The sequence below is a fragment of the Gobio gobio genome, assembly GCF_949357685.1.
Source record: "Gobio gobio genome assembly, chromosome: 8".
Classification (NCBI taxonomy): Eukaryota; Metazoa; Chordata; class Actinopteri; order Cypriniformes; family Gobionidae; genus Gobio; species Gobio gobio.
The window spans coordinates 27228154-27245079 of NC_137114.1; the positions used below are offsets into that span (position 1 = coordinate 27228154).

General features: G+C 37.8%; 1 protein-coding gene across 1 annotated transcript; it reads left to right on the top strand.

Moving 5' to 3' along the window:
* Nucleotides 1-1293: 1293 nt before the first annotated feature.
* On the top strand, nt 1294-15207 carry wsb1 (WD repeat and SOCS box containing 1). Its single transcript, XM_079823736.1, has 9 exons — nt 1294-1660; nt 2854-3022; nt 4424-4695; nt 7098-7229; nt 8012-8112; nt 11495-11667; nt 11761-11874; nt 12711-12818; nt 13201-15207. The coding sequence occupies exons 1-9, from the start codon at nt 1621-1623 to the stop codon at nt 13361-13363; spliced, it is 1272 nt and encodes a 423-aa protein (XP_079679862.1). The 5' UTR covers nt 1294-1620; the 3' UTR covers nt 13364-15207.
* Nucleotides 15208-16926: the final 1719 nt, after the last annotated feature.

Below are 16926 nucleotides of genomic sequence, written 5' to 3' on the forward strand. Positions count from 1 at the left end.
GCAAGTGCAGATTCATTGTGAAAACCAATAATTCTTCCAAACCATGTCTATAGCTTTCGCATTTGTGTCTTTCTTTTCAGCTCTTTACAACATGTTTTACAGGAACCACCTGTTTTTGGATCCATCATCTATTTTGCATTTAAAATAGGAACACACTTTCCAACTTTTACTGTCTTTTCTTTGAGGCCAAATACATACAATTTAGTCTCAAATCTAACCTCGTTTTCTTTCAGTATGTTTCAGGTTATCGTATGGCTTCTAGCAATTCACAGGAATGGGGCTGGACTGCTTGTTTCAACCTGAGGTCAAAGCTGTGAAATGCTGAAGAGACTGATTTCTGGCCATTTTCTCCTATTTCAGGGCTTTGTAAAACTCACTGGCAACAGCTGACCTTCTTTCTTGTCTGCTCAATGTACAACCTAATCTCTTTTGTGTTAGAGTGCAATATTGTTTTTTAATTTCACAAATAATTACAAAGACACGGCAAGTAACACATAATTAAATGTGAAATTTTGAAGTAGAATGAGTATTTTCTTGGTAAACATTCTCCAATAATTGTTATTTTATTTTTACAACTAAATAATTAAATGTTTTTTACAGTGTTCCCGGTTTACCTCCAGCATGGTCATGGCAGCATTTTTTATATAATATAATAAAATAATATACATGTATGGATTTATTGTAAGAAAAATGACAATAGCCCAATTTATATGCAACTGTACCATTAAGGTGGAGATAAAAATGAACATATATCTTGTTATTGTATTCTTCAGAGAATGAACTACCTAAGGTGTTAACTGTTGGTAAATTATTCAGATTTTTTCAAAGTAAAATTTTGAAGAACAATATAATTTTTAATATAACGCTGAAGACATCCACATTATAAGAGAAATACTTAGCATTTTCGTTGTAACATTATAAAGAAATACTAGAAAAGAAGAACTTCCTTTGTTCTCTAGGTGCTTCAGTGGAATTTATCACAACACGAGCTCAATAGATCAGTAATAAAACGAAATAAAGTTTACTTTCAATTTCTGAAGCCTTTCAAGCTATTTCATCAGCTAATTTAAGATTTGGCTGCTCTTTCAGAGACAAAGATTTAAATTCGCCACTGGATTAGCGCTTCATCGTCACACTCTTTATCAGCACGTATTCCACGAATCCATTTCATTCATATTCTCGAGTGACCAGCCAATCAAAGGCCACGTGTAAACGGCGTTGGGCCAATCAGAGAGCTGTGCTGCTCCGTTGCCTCGGCAACTTTTATGACGTCGCTAGAATATCCCTCCCATCGGTGTGTGTGTGTTTGAAACGTTAGGAGGACGCTCGCAGCCATTATACCACTGTATTCAAGCTGGGTGCAACGCGGTTTAAACAGACCAGTCTATTATTCGCTCATTTTCTTTGTTTAAATCCCAGTTTTTATTAAGCTCAAGTTGTACTTGAAAGACAAAAAAATTGTCTATTTTCTAAACAGTCGTATATGTAAATATAGGCAGCGTTGCGTCGACGCACCGCATTCCCAGGCATTTGACTCATCGGAGACACTCGAAAATCATTTTAACGCATTTATTTCGTTAACCAAGAAGATTTAGATTGAAGAGACTCGCTTCGATTTAGATGGCAAGCTTCCCAGATTTTGTCAACGAAAATGAAATAGGTGAGTTTTTTTATTCTTCACCGCTGCTTTGAATGGGGGAGGGTCTTGATTTTTAGTTTCTTCTTTTAAACTCGTGCATTCCTTTATATATTGCGTAAGTTACCGGTATTTACATTTGTGCAGCTATGAATTAATGCGGCTAAAGTAACGTTACTCATTTCAGTGTTTGTCTATACATATTAATCATATACGAAACGCATACTTTATATATGGCCATTAAAATTGGACAATGTTAAACACTGTCAAACAATGACATTTATTTTAGTTATGCTCGTGGTTTCTTGAGCCCCACGTTCACACCCATATTGCTTCGACACCCTCCCCCACCGTCAGACCCTCTGAATGACTCAACACACCAGGGAGTCACCATGTGAACACGTTTACGCTTGTGTTAATTATATAAACAATAACATTGTAGGAGAAATATTCTAATATCATCGGCGTATTCATAGTGTGCCTCGTATCACGAGGTAGCCTACTAATGTTACTTCTTGTTGCTATCCTAGTGAAAAGTAACTTTCATTGTTGCCGCTGGTAACAAATTGTTCATTTTTTGTCATTTAATTCTGCAGGATTATTAGTTCGGACATTTAACTGATTACTAGTACGTTATGCGTTAAATTGTAGCATATTCACTCTTGTAATAAGTACTGATACCTAATGAATAGTTATTAGTGAAATTCAACTACTTGATTGCTTACTAGCTAGTGACACAAACATAAATGCTACACAACATAACTTTTATTTTTGTTAAAACAGTCCCTAAGTATAATTTAAATAGATTTAAAGGGACGGTTCACCCAAAAACGAAAATTCTCTCATCATTTACATGTATATTTAGCAAAATTCCATAAACTGGAAGTCAAGGAGTCAAAACTCTTTGGTTACAAACATAGCTTCTTGTAAAAAAAAAAAAAGTCATGCAAGTTTGGAACAACGTCAGGGTAAGTAAATTTACGAAATTATGAAAGAATTTATTATTTTTGGGTGAACTATCTATTTAAAAAAATATTTAAATCAATTTAATAGGTTTTTATTTGCAAAAAATAGAATAGAAATTGCAGTTAGGATATAACTCAAAGCTATGAATTCATACACACATTTGCTGTAATATAAAGTTGTCTGCCAACTAGTTAAACATTTGGTTTTACGAAAAGTTTTAAAGGCTTAAAATGTGATTTCTGTTGCAACAGGTAAAGCTAAGTTCATCGGGGAGCTCCTACCTCCAGTTGCACCCTTTGACCAGAAGTCTGGACGGGAGACTTGGACTGTAGCTTTTGCACCTGATGGTTCCTACTTTGCTTGGTCTCAAGGGCATCGAATTGTGAGGCTTGTACCATGGAAAACATGCTTAGCCAGCTTGTGAGTATACACACTGACCTCTTTGTTTCCCACTATGGTGAATTGTTACAATACAGCTTGTGTGTTGATGGACTGACAAAGGCAGTCTACGCGTGTGCTGGTTGTCTGATCTAGTCCTCTGGGCTTTCACATGGTGGCTATGCCACGGTGTTGCCCAGTGTTTGGGCTTGTGTAGCATTCAGCGGCACAGCGTAGGTCACCAGTCATCATCTCACCTTACCCTGTGGATTTAGAGACCACTGTGGAGCGTGCAGCCCTGCCAACCAGCCATTGTCCTCTTCTGAATGTGAAGTCCTCATTATGAGGTTCACATCATTGCCCTTTGGCTACTTGCCTTGAACTGAGCAACTTTTTGGGCTGTTTATTTACTTTCCTCTGCCAATATGAATGTAAATAGAGCTGGGTGCAAAATTATCTATCCAACTTTTCTTTCCGCGGTCAGTATATTAAATCTTATTTTGCATTAATGTAAAAAAACAAAAAATCTTGTGCTTTTATTACAGTTTTTTCTGACTTGTTCATGCTAGTAGCCTTCATAAAAACACCAAAAATAACATTGCAACATGAACTATGCAGACAGGGTAAAAGTTTAACAGAGAATTTACAATAGTTGCAAGTAAAACAAACAGTTTCTACATGTGTCCATAAAAGAGAAGCATGGTATTGTAAAACTTTTTTCAGTTGTTATACAGTAAAGTGTAGTAACTTTATTAGTAGTTATATACACAAAGGATTTCACGTGGCAGCTGTTAGATGAATTAAGTTTAGTTAGGAATGGTTATTACTGAACTAAAATAATTCACAGTCAGGGTTATTATAGACTGGTGAAATACAATTATTTTGGCTAGTTGCAAAGGCAACATTGCTAATTTTTATTTAGTTTAACGTGATGCACTAAAATAAATAAAAAATGAATATAAACATGGGGGGTGAGTAATGACAGATTTTTCATTTGAGTGAACTGTTCCTTTAATATTAAAGCAGAAGGAAGCCACTGTGCCATAAAAAGCTTGAGCGGACACGTGGCACGCATTATCTATTTCAGTTCTGCAGCGCCTGCTTTGTATTCACACAATAACTTCTTGTAATGATTCTAGAACCTCACACTTGATGCATTTAATGAACAAGAGCTTGTAGAATTGGGCAAGTGACGTTAAATGGGTCAAAGTTGATGCAACACTTCTGTAATCTCTTAGACTGGGAGTTTACTTAGGGTTCAAATATCCCAAAGAGTTAAAATGTTCAGCATATTTCAACAGACGTTCTTGATAACCTTTTTAAGAAGTAACACATGCTGTTCTTAATTTATCAAAGATAATTTATCTGTTTACATCGAGCGGAGGAGACATTATTCTCACACCAACACGCCGCAATAATTTTTTCCTCTTTCCCTCACCCTAGTTCTGTAAGGAAGGAAGATCGGTCGAGCAGTGCAGGTCCTCGACGACTCTCCCGGCAGAACAGTGAGGGCAGTCTGCTGCCAGGCGAGCCCAGAGAGCACACCATCGACTGTGGTGACATTGTGTGGGGCCTGGCCTTCGGCTCTTCTGTTCCCGAGAAGCAAAGTCGCTGCGTTAATATTGAATGGCACCGGTTCAAGTTCGGCCAGGACCAGCTGCTGCTTGCCACCGGCCTCAACAATGGCCGCATCAAAATCTGGGACGTCTATACAGGTGAGGGTCCTCTCGGGGTGTCAGACTCAAGCATCACAGACTAATCTAGTGTGTTAATCAGTTTAAGCAACTGGGAAAAGTTGTAGTAGTGAGGCTGCAGGTCATGTGGCATTAGTCCAGGTGACTGCAGGGTTCCCACTGGACCTGGAAAATAGATTACAAATTTTCCAGTCCTGGAAAACAGATGGAAAATTAGGGGAAATGAACAGGAAAATATTGCTGTTGTCCATAAAAAAAAAAGTTATTTCTTTAGTGGAGTATAAATAGTTTATCGCTGGGCCAAACAATTACCGCTAGTTACAGAAAATGCTATGTTCAGAAATGCTGAGTTTGTTTAGTCTTGTGTGGCCACTTGCAGCAGTTAGCTAATCCTATTAAGTGCTCAATTTATGAAGTTACCGAATCACAATTTTGATTTTACTTATATAGTATGTGTTTTATACTGGTTTATCGACATAAAACGAATCATTGTTATATAGAGGCTAACTCAATACGATTAGTCTAATTATTTGAATCTGCCACATCCTGGAATTCATACCACATCAACTTTAATAAAACTTTAATACATTAGCTCATCCATGAACATGATTTCTGCCCAAGTCCCATCAAATCGCTTTCCATCAGCAGTGGAGGTGAAGATGACAACTCCCATGATTCCATGCTCATTCACGACGCCTTTGTTATTGTTTTGAATAAGAGGTGAAAACTTACATACTGTGCCTTTAAGAGCTCATATTAAAAAATATGTTATAGTTAAGTCATGGCAATAAACTGTACGCCTTTTAAAGAGCAATATTTGGTACGATCCTTGTCTTTTATTCCCGTCGTAGTAAAATTGAAAATGTCCTGGAAAATGGTTGCTGAAAAAGAGTGGGAACCCTGTGACTGTTAATTTCTTCAAAAGCAACTCTTAGGATTATGTAAACACAAAGTTAAACCAAATATAGTTTTAGAGCTTTTAGTAAAGACCTGATATAGTTTTACCATACATTTTTCTCGCCATGAAAATAGCCACACAAGCTGGCATGGCGTTAAAAACAAACATAATCCTAACAATTAATACTAATAAACTGGTGGGTTAATAGAGTTGGTTTTTTTTTATTGATGCTTCTGCGCTATTGAGTAAATGTTTTATAAATCACAGTCCAGCCATGCTGCCCTCTCTTAACACTTCTGCATGCCCGCTTCCTGTTTTTCATTTTCCCAACAGATGCGTGTGTGTGTGTAAGAGAGAGGGGAGGTAGGGGTTATATAACGTGTTGACATGATCTTGAGCCCTACCTTTTTGTCATGTCATTGTTTTCCAAATGTGTCTCTTGTATACACCACCTGACAATTTTTTAGTATTTTTATGCAGTCGTCAGTTAGTAATAAATTATTTTTAGTACATATTTGCTCAACCTTTGAGGTGCGCTCTCCCTTTCACAGTACATCTCTCTACTTTTTGAACCTTTGAACTGCTTTGGCATTCGTTCCTTGGTCACTGAGGTTCTGCTTTTGTGCCTCCGATCAGTTTTCACAGTTCTAATGATCATAACATGTGAATCTGCTATTGGAGAATCTAAAACTGAGAGGTAGTTGTTGACTTCAGAGAACTGGCAGCTCTTCAGTTATATAATTAATTTTTGCTCAGCTGCATCATGTATTAATAGGTGGGCAGGTCCTGTACGGACATCACCATTGGTTGTTCTGAGGGGATAGAGATGTTTTCTTCAGTGGATGACTCCACCTCCCTTCTAACTAAAACCGCAATGCCATAAATTTACCCAGCAGACTTGCTCTTTCAGGGTGCGAGACTCCTCCTCCAACTGCCATTATATTTTTTTCTCCGCTCTGAAAACGTTCTGGAAATCTGATAGCAGTCTATTGTACAGTATCTCGACAGGATTTGTGCCATATATACCCGTCATTCACAGAGCTAAATGAATGTATGTTATCACATTAAACAGTTTGCAAATAGGCCGTTACTAAACCCCAATTATATTTCCAGAAATACATGTTAAAGATTTTTAGTCACTGTAGGTGCAACTAATTGTAGGGATTTACTTTCGGATTTGCCTGGCAAGTGTCAGTGATTGTACTTCCATATGCCTCAAGGCAATTCGATACTGCTTATAAATGAAGAGCTTAATCGGGTGTATAACCTACTCTGTTTCTGCGACGCCTTGGGAAATGCCTTTTTGACACCTGCTTAATAAGTGTAAAGCCCCAAACATAATCCTTCTCTCTTTGATTCCTAAGACAACAAAAAAATTCCTAAAAAGTGAAATGTGTGTGTGAAATACAGCTCCTAAGAGGTTGATACTGATGTAACATTGACACAGTTTGTATCGATTAGCATGGACTTTGTGCTTTAAACAGTGTTTTTTTTCCCCCCTCAATTTTGTTTTCTTTTATTACAGGAAAGCTATTGCTGAACCTGATGGACCACACAGACATTGTGCGGGACCTGACATTTGCCCCAGATGGGAGTTTAGTACTGGTTTCTGCCTCAAGAGACAAGACCCTACGTGTGTGGGACCTCAAAGATGACGGTGAGGAACAAGTGTTGATTTTGTATGAGTAATTTGGCACATTGGAGTAATTTGTATATTAAAATGACAACTTTTTGTGCAAGTGCTTTACATAATATTAACATGCTAAGTCTGAGTGCGTAACCCCAAACTGAAAAGTCTCTGCAGTTGAAGTTTCCTGCACAGCAGCCTGCTTTGTTTTTATTTTCGTATCTCCATGGAGTTCATCACACACACACTCGCACGCTGAAGCCTGCATGTGCACACCCTCTCGAAGATTCTAGCACTTTGGGGTGGGGGGGGGGTTGTTGGAAAATAATTGGATGCCAAGCCCAAAGGAATGTTTGCTGATATTTTCTCTTTTTTCTTATGAAATCCTAGGACAGACTTGCTTTTAATAGGATCACAGGAATCTTATTTATATGCTGGGAACTGTGAGATAAAATGGAGGGTTTTTTTTAACTAATCATGAAGGAATGTTGGCCAGAGTTCAGCTTAATTTCCTCCAGTCTCAAAGTGGACACCATTGAGATTGTAGCTAAGAAACTTAGCTACTAGATTAAGTAAATTTGTTTCATTGTTCCCTGTGCGTCAGCATTGTTTTCAAGGGATACATTTTGTATTCAGATTAAGGCTTTTATTCTGCAGTGTTTGTGGGAAGTTTATGTAAAATGTAACTTAAGTTTTCTTAACATTTCTCTTTTTGTGCTATGAAATTATTTGGTAACAACTAAAAATGTTAACAGAAAGCTAGCTACAGCTATTGCCATACCATAAACGATCTAAATTGTTTGTCTAAATAGGTAACATGGTGAAAGTACTCCGTGGTCATCAAAACTGGGTCTACTGCAGTGCTTTCTCACCTGATTCATCGGTCCTTTGTTCTGTTGGCGCTGGCAAAGCGGTATGTTTTGGAGTTCTTTCCTCCTCTTTATTACTACCTGTTTGGTGTGTTTTCTTGGTGTGTTGTTAATAATTCTAAGACCAATCAATGAATGCTAAATGAATCTTTATCATAATGCTCAGTGCCATAACCTGCTTCTATAAACCCTGCCTGTAGTTTTGATTTCTGGTTTGCTGTTGTTCAAACAAATGGGTGCCTGATTATTGTGCACATGTAGATAGAAATGCAAAAAGCTCATAATTCTTCTCCACCCTAAAGATTTAAACTTCCTATTCATTAAAAAAGCCTGAAATGTTTCAGTTTCCACAAAAATATTAAGCAGCACAGATTTTTACAACATTTATGAAAGAAAGAAAAAAATGTTTCTTGAGCACCAAATCAGTATATTGGAATGATTTCTGAAGGAATGTGACACTGAAGACTGGATAATAGAGGACATAATGTTGTATTTTTGACCAAATAAATAGACTTGTCTATTTAAAGTTGTAAAAAAAAACACAATTGTCATACTAGTTGCGTGTGAAAGCCCTTATGGCACAACAAGCAAAGTTTTCCAGCCGTCAGTAAGACGTCTCTGAAACCAGAGTCTTTCTGGATCCTAACTCTCCACCTATGAACAGGCTGCAGTGATTGAACTGTACGGTTGTGTGTGTCCATAAGTGTCTTGCTTTCCCTGTCCCAGGTGATGGCAGAGCTCTGTGTTTGAGTGATTTTGAGGGAAGCGCCGCGCTGACATATAGAGCAGCCGGTGCGGACCACGCGGGGCACGGCTGCCATCGCGGCCCCCGTTGGACACTCATGTGCCCGTGCCCACGCCCCAGGGGCTTCCATGCTCCTGCCCACAAGGGCTTCCTGTACGTAGGTTCTGCTCCTTGTCTGTCTAACTCTCGCTGTCACCGTTCTCACTTCTTTTACCTTATCTCTCAGAAGAGTTGACAGTGAGATCCCCTTCCCCGCCTACCCCCTACCCATATGTACTTCCTTATTTCCTTTCCATCTCTATATTCAGTAGCATTCCTATTATCTCCACATTTACCCCTAAAACGGGAGTGCTAGGCATTGTGTGTGCTGTATGTGTACACAAGCCAGCCAGTAGAGCCCCTTCCTACTCATTAGTACCCTTTGTTAACCGAACTCACTACACCCTTGAGTCGCAATGCTCGGTCGCTGGTCAATTTTTCTGTACGTAATGCCCTAGTCAGACGTTTTTGTAATGGAGTTAATATTTGGGGTGGGGGATGCATTGGGAGCATTGTTTGCATGTGTGAGCAATGAAAGGGCTCCTTGTGCCTCAACAGATTGATAATGTCACTCTAATGAGGAATTAGTCCAATCGGGAAAACAGGTTTACACAAATTTATCATTCCCTGTTGCGTCATGCATGAAGCAAGACCTGTGGGTACTTTCCATGCTGGTTGCATTTGCTATTTGAAAGCGCATTTTGTTTTCCATTTGTGAATAACCCAATTTATCGTGTTCTCAAAGCAGAGTCTGTTTCAATGATGTCAAGAGCTTTAGCAAACAACAGCATGTTTTCCTAATTTATAAGGTACCACTTATTAATGCATTTATTTTTCCTACAGTAGGTAAAATTTCACTAGTACAACCAAAATAATGTTCCCTCCATGTGAAAGATATCTGGCTTGTCTTAGTATTGAATGCTGGCAGTAGTCATGCACCCTGAAGCCCTTTCATCTCACATTGCAAAGTTAGAGAAAATGGTAAATTAGCCTTGTTTACACACCGTTGTAGTTTCTTCACCAACACCAAAGTGTTTAAATTGCAAATAGCTATTGAATAATATGCACACCTTTGCTCAAGTGCAATGTCTGTAGCTTATGAAAAATAACCAAAAATGTTTCTCTAATATTACATGGAGCTTGACTACTTGGCACTCAGAAATACACTGTTGAAAGGGATAGTTCACCCAAAAATTAAAATGATCCCATAATTTACTCACACCTAGGTCATCCTAGGTGTATATGACATTCTTCTTTCAAGCAAATGCAATCAGAGTTATATTAAATGTTTCCAAGCATTATAATGGCAGTCCAAAATTTAAAGACCAAAAAGTGTATCCATCCATTATCGGGGGGTTAACAGTAATTAAGGCCTCCTGTAGCAAATTAATGGGTTTTTTGTAAGAAAAATATCCATATTTAACTCGTAATAAGGTAAATGTATTATGCGTATTCAATTTATGAAGAAAGTGTAGTGCTTCTCGCAGTTCAAAACACTTGCGCTACGTCGACGTCATCGTTGCAACAGTTACACTTTCGTAAGTTGAATACAGAAGGCTGTCCGCCGGAAGCCAGATATTTTATTTTATAATGTGTTAAATATGGTTATTTTTCTTACAAAAAAAACCATCGATTCTCTTCAGAAGGCCTTTATTAACCCAGTGTAGCCGTGTTGATTACTTTTATAATGGATGAATGCACTTTTTTTGGGCTTCAAATTTTGGGTTGCCATTATAATGCTTGGAAGAGCCAGGACATTTTTTAATATAACTCTGATTGTATTCGCTTGGAAAGAAGAATGTCATACACCTAGGATGGCTTGAGGGTGAATAAAGAATTTGGGGGAGCTATCCCTTTAAGGTGTGATCACATTTAATTAAATTTTGTGGTCAAACTTCCCTTCCGCATTGTCTATTGTCAAATCGAGATATCATCCAAAATTTGCCAACAGCTTGTGACCGCAGCTTAACCCTTTCTAAAATAAAAAAATATTGTGCTGGAGCAAAAGAAGCACTAGAAAGTTATAAGCACTAGAAACTCATGGTTGATTCTTTAGTAGAGTTTGCAGTTGTGACGTGTCTGTATTGTGTGTTTGCCAAAGGCGTCAACCTTTTGGCCATCAAATGTTCTCTTCTCTTGCAGTATCTGTGTCTCTTCGTAGGCCTCCGCCGGCGCGGTGCAAGCCTATTGTAAACTCAAGTGAACTAAAACTGAAAGGGGATGCCAGTGGAGTAACATTATGTTACCTTAAGTTACTACTTATTTGTATTTATTTATTTATTTATTTATTTTTAATTTCCACATTATGTAGTAATTCTTGGAAAAATGTTTTAATAAATATAATTTGATATGTACCCTGTAGTGTTTGCATTTTAATTTTGAAAAAATTGAGCAGTGATGTAATTTAAAGTCTTGCTAGAGATTGACATTTGTGCAGTTTTGTGCAACTAAGCCTTGCTGTTTCTTTGGCATGTGCTACCTTTTACTGGGTTTGGTTTGTAGCGCTTAAGATTTGCCTTAAATGACACTGAGCAAATTTTGATCTTATTGTTTAATTTGAATTAATTCTTTGTTTGAAATCTTTGTCTCTGATCGGCGTGGAAAAACACAGTAGGCTATAACGCATGTCTCTTGCATTACAGGTCTTCCTGTGGGACATGGATAAGTACACTCTGATCCGAAAGCTGGAGGGCCATCATAACGATGTGGTGTCCTGCGAGTTCTCTCCTGACGGGGCCTTGCTGGCCACCGCCTCCTACGACACCCGTGTCATAGTGTGGGACCCTCATGCAGCCACTGTCCTGTTCGAGCTGGGGTATGTGACTTTCTCTACCACCAAATTTTTTTCTTTCTAAACTTTTGCTTGCCTTAAGCTCATGTTGTTTGACTGATCTCTTATCTTCCCCAGGCATCTCTTCCCTCCTCCCTCCCCCATATTTGCAGGAGGAGCAAATGATCGATGGGTTCGCTCTGTCGCATTTTGTCATGATGGTCGGCACATTGCCAGCGTCACTGATGACAGGTAAGATTATGCAACTAGTTGGTTTTTTGCCCTCAACACGATGTTGATAGTTAGTTTTGCAGTTAGTAGCTTGCTTTAAGCGATAGGGGCTCAAGAAAGAGTGTGTGATTTGTAGCAGGGCCTCTTTCTGGGAAAGATCACATGCCTCTCATATGACATCCATTAATCACTATGAGGCGCCTAGTTTGCCTTCGCCGCGCCTCCTGCCGACTCTGGGTGGAGGCGTCTCTCTCGTACTGAGTGAATTAAACCATTTGTGCTCTACAAAATGGCGGAGAAAGAAAGTTACATTACTTCATGTATGATTTTGTTTTTAGGTACAAATTAAATTACACTACTTTCATTTTATGCTCACCGAGGCTGCATTTATTTGATCAAAAAAATTGTAATATTGTGAAATATTATAATAATAATAGCTGTTTATTTCCTGCTGAATTTTCAGCATCATTACTCCAGTCTTCAGTGTCACATGATCCTTCAGAAATCATTCTTATATGCTGATTTGATTCTCAGGAAATGTTGAAAACAGTTGTGCTACTTTTTTATTTTTTGTGTTTTTTTCGGGGTTGTTTGATTAAAGGAAAGTAAAAAAAAAAAAAAAAAAAAAAAATTTTTTTAAAATAGAAATCATTTGTAGCATTATAAATAAATTTACTGTCAATGTTTATTCATTTCCTTTAATCCTTGCAGAATAAAAATATTCATTTATTTTAAAGAAAGTATTACTGACCCCAAACTTTTGAATGTTAGTGTATAAAATACACTAGTTATTTGAACTACATGCTTTGTGTGCTTTAAAAATTATAAAACGATCTACTTGTATTTTCATTTTTCAGGCTGGTGCGTTTCTGGAGCATCGATGAGAAGAGTCCTCAAGCCATCGCCCCTCTCACTAATGGCCTCTGTTGTGCCTTTTCTACTGACGGAAGTGTTTTGGCTGCTGGGTACGAATCTGTTTGGTGGATAGTGTTACTACATAATCAAATCTTTATCTTGCTTTCTCACTGTTCTTGTTTTGGGATGATGCCAAAGATATATTCATCACACTTTCTTGTATCTTGAACGATCCGTTATTTTAAAAAAAATGCAGCAAACTGGATTCCGCAGCTTCCTTTATATATAAAATGAATTGCGATCAGTTGGCTGTCACACCCTTATACTTTCTGCATGACCGCAATCTGACAGTTCAATTGACTAGTACGGTATAAACACAGTACAAACCAGTTTGATCATGATGTCTGTTTGTTTTTTTAAGTTTCTTAAAACAGTGGAATGTTTCAATGCCAAGTTAAATAAACTTAAGTGCTTCTGTTTGTCCTCCCGCAGGTCTCGTGATGGCAGTGTGCATTTCTGGGCTTCCCCACACAGCATTGCGAGCCTCCAGCACCTGTGCCGTATGACCCTGCGACGAGTCATGCCCACCCAGCAGGTTTATACGCTGCCCATTCCCTTCTCCATGCAAGACTATCTGGCCTACAAGACACTTTAACCACAGCGATCTGTGAAACCAAGGATTTTTTTGTTGTTGTTGCAAACATTATAAACATTTTGTTTCTGCTCATACAGACCCCCTGAAGTTGGTGCTGTCAGTTCTTTTTGTATTTATTTATCTTTTTTATTTTGAAAAATTGACTTTTTCTAGTTCCAAATATATTTCAGTACTTTTAGTTTGTTGAGATTTTTTTTTCGTCTTTTTTTCCCCCCTATGTCCTTATCAGGTAGTGGTCTTCACAGACAGCCTTAATATATCAGTGGACCATGTTTCGTCCTTTTCATTTGTGATTTTCTTTCTTTTTTTCATCTGGCACAACTTGTACAGCACCTTAGGAGATGCTAAATGATGGGTGAAAGTTGTGCTTGCTTTGGACTCAGTTCAAGGTATTCCTGAGTTAAAAGCAATGTGACGGGGGATCATCTCCCAAATGTTCTGCAGTGTTTTCTTTTTCCGTGCTGGCTATGAGAGGGACTGAAGGGAAATGACAATGTGAAAGTGTGTATGAACGCGTGCATGTTGTAGACGGAACGGAGTTTGGTAGTTCAGGGACACAGGCAGTGCCTCCCCTTTACGTGCCTCTTTAGAGAAAATAAACTCCACACGCTTATGCTGCTTCAGCAATGGCCTTATGTTCATTGTCACAAACCTAAAACTACAGTAACGCATGGGCTCATTTGTTTTCTCCAGAAATTGTATATTTTTTACCTGTACAGAGATTTGTAAAGGCACGTTTTTGTTGAGTGTGTGTGTATACATATGTTTGTATAAATGTATATATGTAGCTCCGTTTTTTTTGTTCATGCTTCTCATCCTTCACTTTATAATGCTTGTATTGAAAGTCTGCTGTACATGTTGTTTTCTCTTGTGCGATGATGGTTTGTAGGGGAATGACAAAAAAAGTTTGCTATGAGGAGAGACTGCCTACCAGTTTGTTGAGATGTGTACCTGATCAGTAGCGAAACTGATCTCACATCCTTGATTTCATTGATCCCACAAAATTGCCTCTGACTTCCTTTTGCTGTATCTGCGATTAATTAAATATGGCACTTTAACTGTGCTTGTGATCTGGCCAGACACATCGCCTTGTCCTGACCATTATATCGCAACTTAACTCGCAATCAAACCTCAGTCTGTTCACCCTTTGACATTCTAGATGAATGGCCATGTGTGTTTTAACAGAGAGAGCCAAAGTGTGGTTTTGTGCGGCCATGTCTCATCTACCTCTCGTTTTGAGGAACTGGTCATTGGGGGCGGGGGGCTATATTATTGGATGTCTTGGAACAAAATGGAATGATTCTGTTTATATGCATTTAAGAATGGGAAGCTGGTCATGCAGTCTTGGCAATAAAAATGTGTTGAAAAAGCTGATGCCAAAGATCCCCTTGGGTTCTTATTGATGTGATTGGCATAGTCAGTTTTCTCTTTCCCTCTCCCTCGTTTATGGCTTAAACTTGAAAGTCTTTACGTATGTCTGTTATTCTGTGCTTGGGTGTATGAAGAATGCTGATGTTCAACAGATTGGGTTTTCTTTAGACTGCTTCTCATAAAGTAAATCTAGAAAAGATGCATAGATGCACTTCAGTGTTCCAACTAAAATGTTAGAATTGCAGTTTATTTAGAATACGGTGGTAGAATTTTTCAATAATTAATGATTATAGAGATGCTTGGAAACTAGTTAATTTGCCCATCTGTTTCAGACAGAATACCTAATGCTGTGTTCACCAGGAGCAAGTCAATTTGTCAACAAGAGTCATTTTAAGAATGTACTTTTTTTTTTCTTCTTCTAGTCGTGGGATTTGTTTGTTTTGATTGTTGTCGAAATAAAGTATTTTACATCATTTTGTTGTCTTGAAGCATTTTTTTTTTTTTTATATATATATATTAACATTTAATATATGTATGAAGGAATCTTTCATGTAAATTATTCCTCGGATGGCAAAGCTAAATTTACAGCAGCCATTACGCAAGTTCAGTATGACCTTGTATTTTTTAGAAATCATTCCAATATGCTGATTTTATGCTAAAGAAAAAAGACTTATCAATGTTGAAAACCGTTGTGCTGCTTAAATCGTTTAATCCCAAATTCTTTCTTGCAATTTGAGTACATGCAATTTACTCCGACCTCCGTAACACACAAACTTTATGCCTTCTTTGATTTTATGTTGGTTAAGTTAGTGAAATATTAGGTTTAATACTTGGTCAAAATAGTGACCGGTGGGAAACAGCATAGTCAGAATTCATTCAAATTCTTCAATTAGACCCATTTACACATTTAAAATAACAGTAACATATCCAACATATAAGAATAAGATATGATTAGAATTTACTTCAAAAATGTATTTCTATTGTTCATGTTACACAATGTTTAAACATACAATAATACAAACACATTTGGCAAACTCATCTGAGGTAGGCTCATTAATTTATGTAAAACAGAAGCCAGGACATGGAAACCATACACCACCCTGCAATAGGGCTCCATATGATACATGTACCCTGTAAGTGATGAAATGCTCCACAACTTATACCCAAACCTGATTGGTTTGCGCCTGATATATTTCTTGGAAACATGCCTGCATTATAAGGTATCATACTTTCATCAAGCGATAACCATTTTTGGTATGGCATCATTTTGTAAGATTCATTCAGTGCACTGAAGATGGGCCGTACTTTGTAAAAAGGCTTATTTGTGCCCTCTGAGTTAGGGGAGGTGATGGGATGGGGCACATAAATTGTTTTTCATGAACATCTGCATCGCCATTCAATAATCTACCTGGCAAATGGGCCGTTTCACCCTGGTACTCCCAATCTGAGCCATCACTGTCACAATCACTTTCAATTGCCACTTTTTCCAAGTGTAGGGATGATGGTTATGCTGCACACAGCACTTGGAGGATCACATTCTTCAAGGAGGTCCAACACATCTGATAGTTTTAAACTGTGTAAAAAAACAAACAAATGATAACTAGGATTAACACCTAAAACCTGTTGTTTCAATTGAAACTGTGTTATACTTTTGGTCACAATTGTGACCGTTAACAAATGTACACATCTTACGAGCAAAATATATATGCAGGAATATAATTCTCTAAATATATCAGTAGTAGACCATTTCAAGAATATATGTACAAAATATGGTAGTTCTATTTGTTAATTAAAGTGTTTTACTTCTTTTTGTAGTAGTCCGAGGAAGACATCATCTTCTAGATGTGCAAGCAGGAAGTAAACTGATCTGGTCATGTGACCTTTCACGCTAGTCACATGACATTGATACATTTTAATCAAGACAATCTATTTTTTCATTTAAAAGTTAAATTTCTTGCCCAGAGCCAACAACAACACTTTTAGAGCTTTCAGAAATAAGAAAAAAGACACGGTCACAATTGTTACCGGTGGGATTAAACAGGTTAATATTTATGTGAAAACTTCATGAATCTTTGAATAGGAAGTTTAAAGGAACACGACACTATTTTTTTAAATCAGGCTAATTTTCCAACTCCCCTGGAGTTAAACAGTTGAGTTCTACCGTTTTCAAATCCATTCAGCCGATCTCTGGG

Bases quoted from the DNA above. Each gene is read 5' to 3' on its own strand.
- wsb1 (XM_079823736.1), top strand. From the start codon at position 1,621: ATGGCAAGCTTCCCAGATTTTGTCAACGAAAATGAAATAG. The intron at 3,023-4,423 runs GTGAGTATACAC...CCCTCACCCTAG, and splicing joins AAAACATGCTTAGCCAGCTT to TTCTGTAAGGAAGGAAGATC. The intron at 8,113-11,494 runs GTATGTTTTGGA...CTTGCATTACAG, and splicing joins CTGTTGGCGCTGGCAAAGCG to GTCTTCCTGTGGGACATGGA.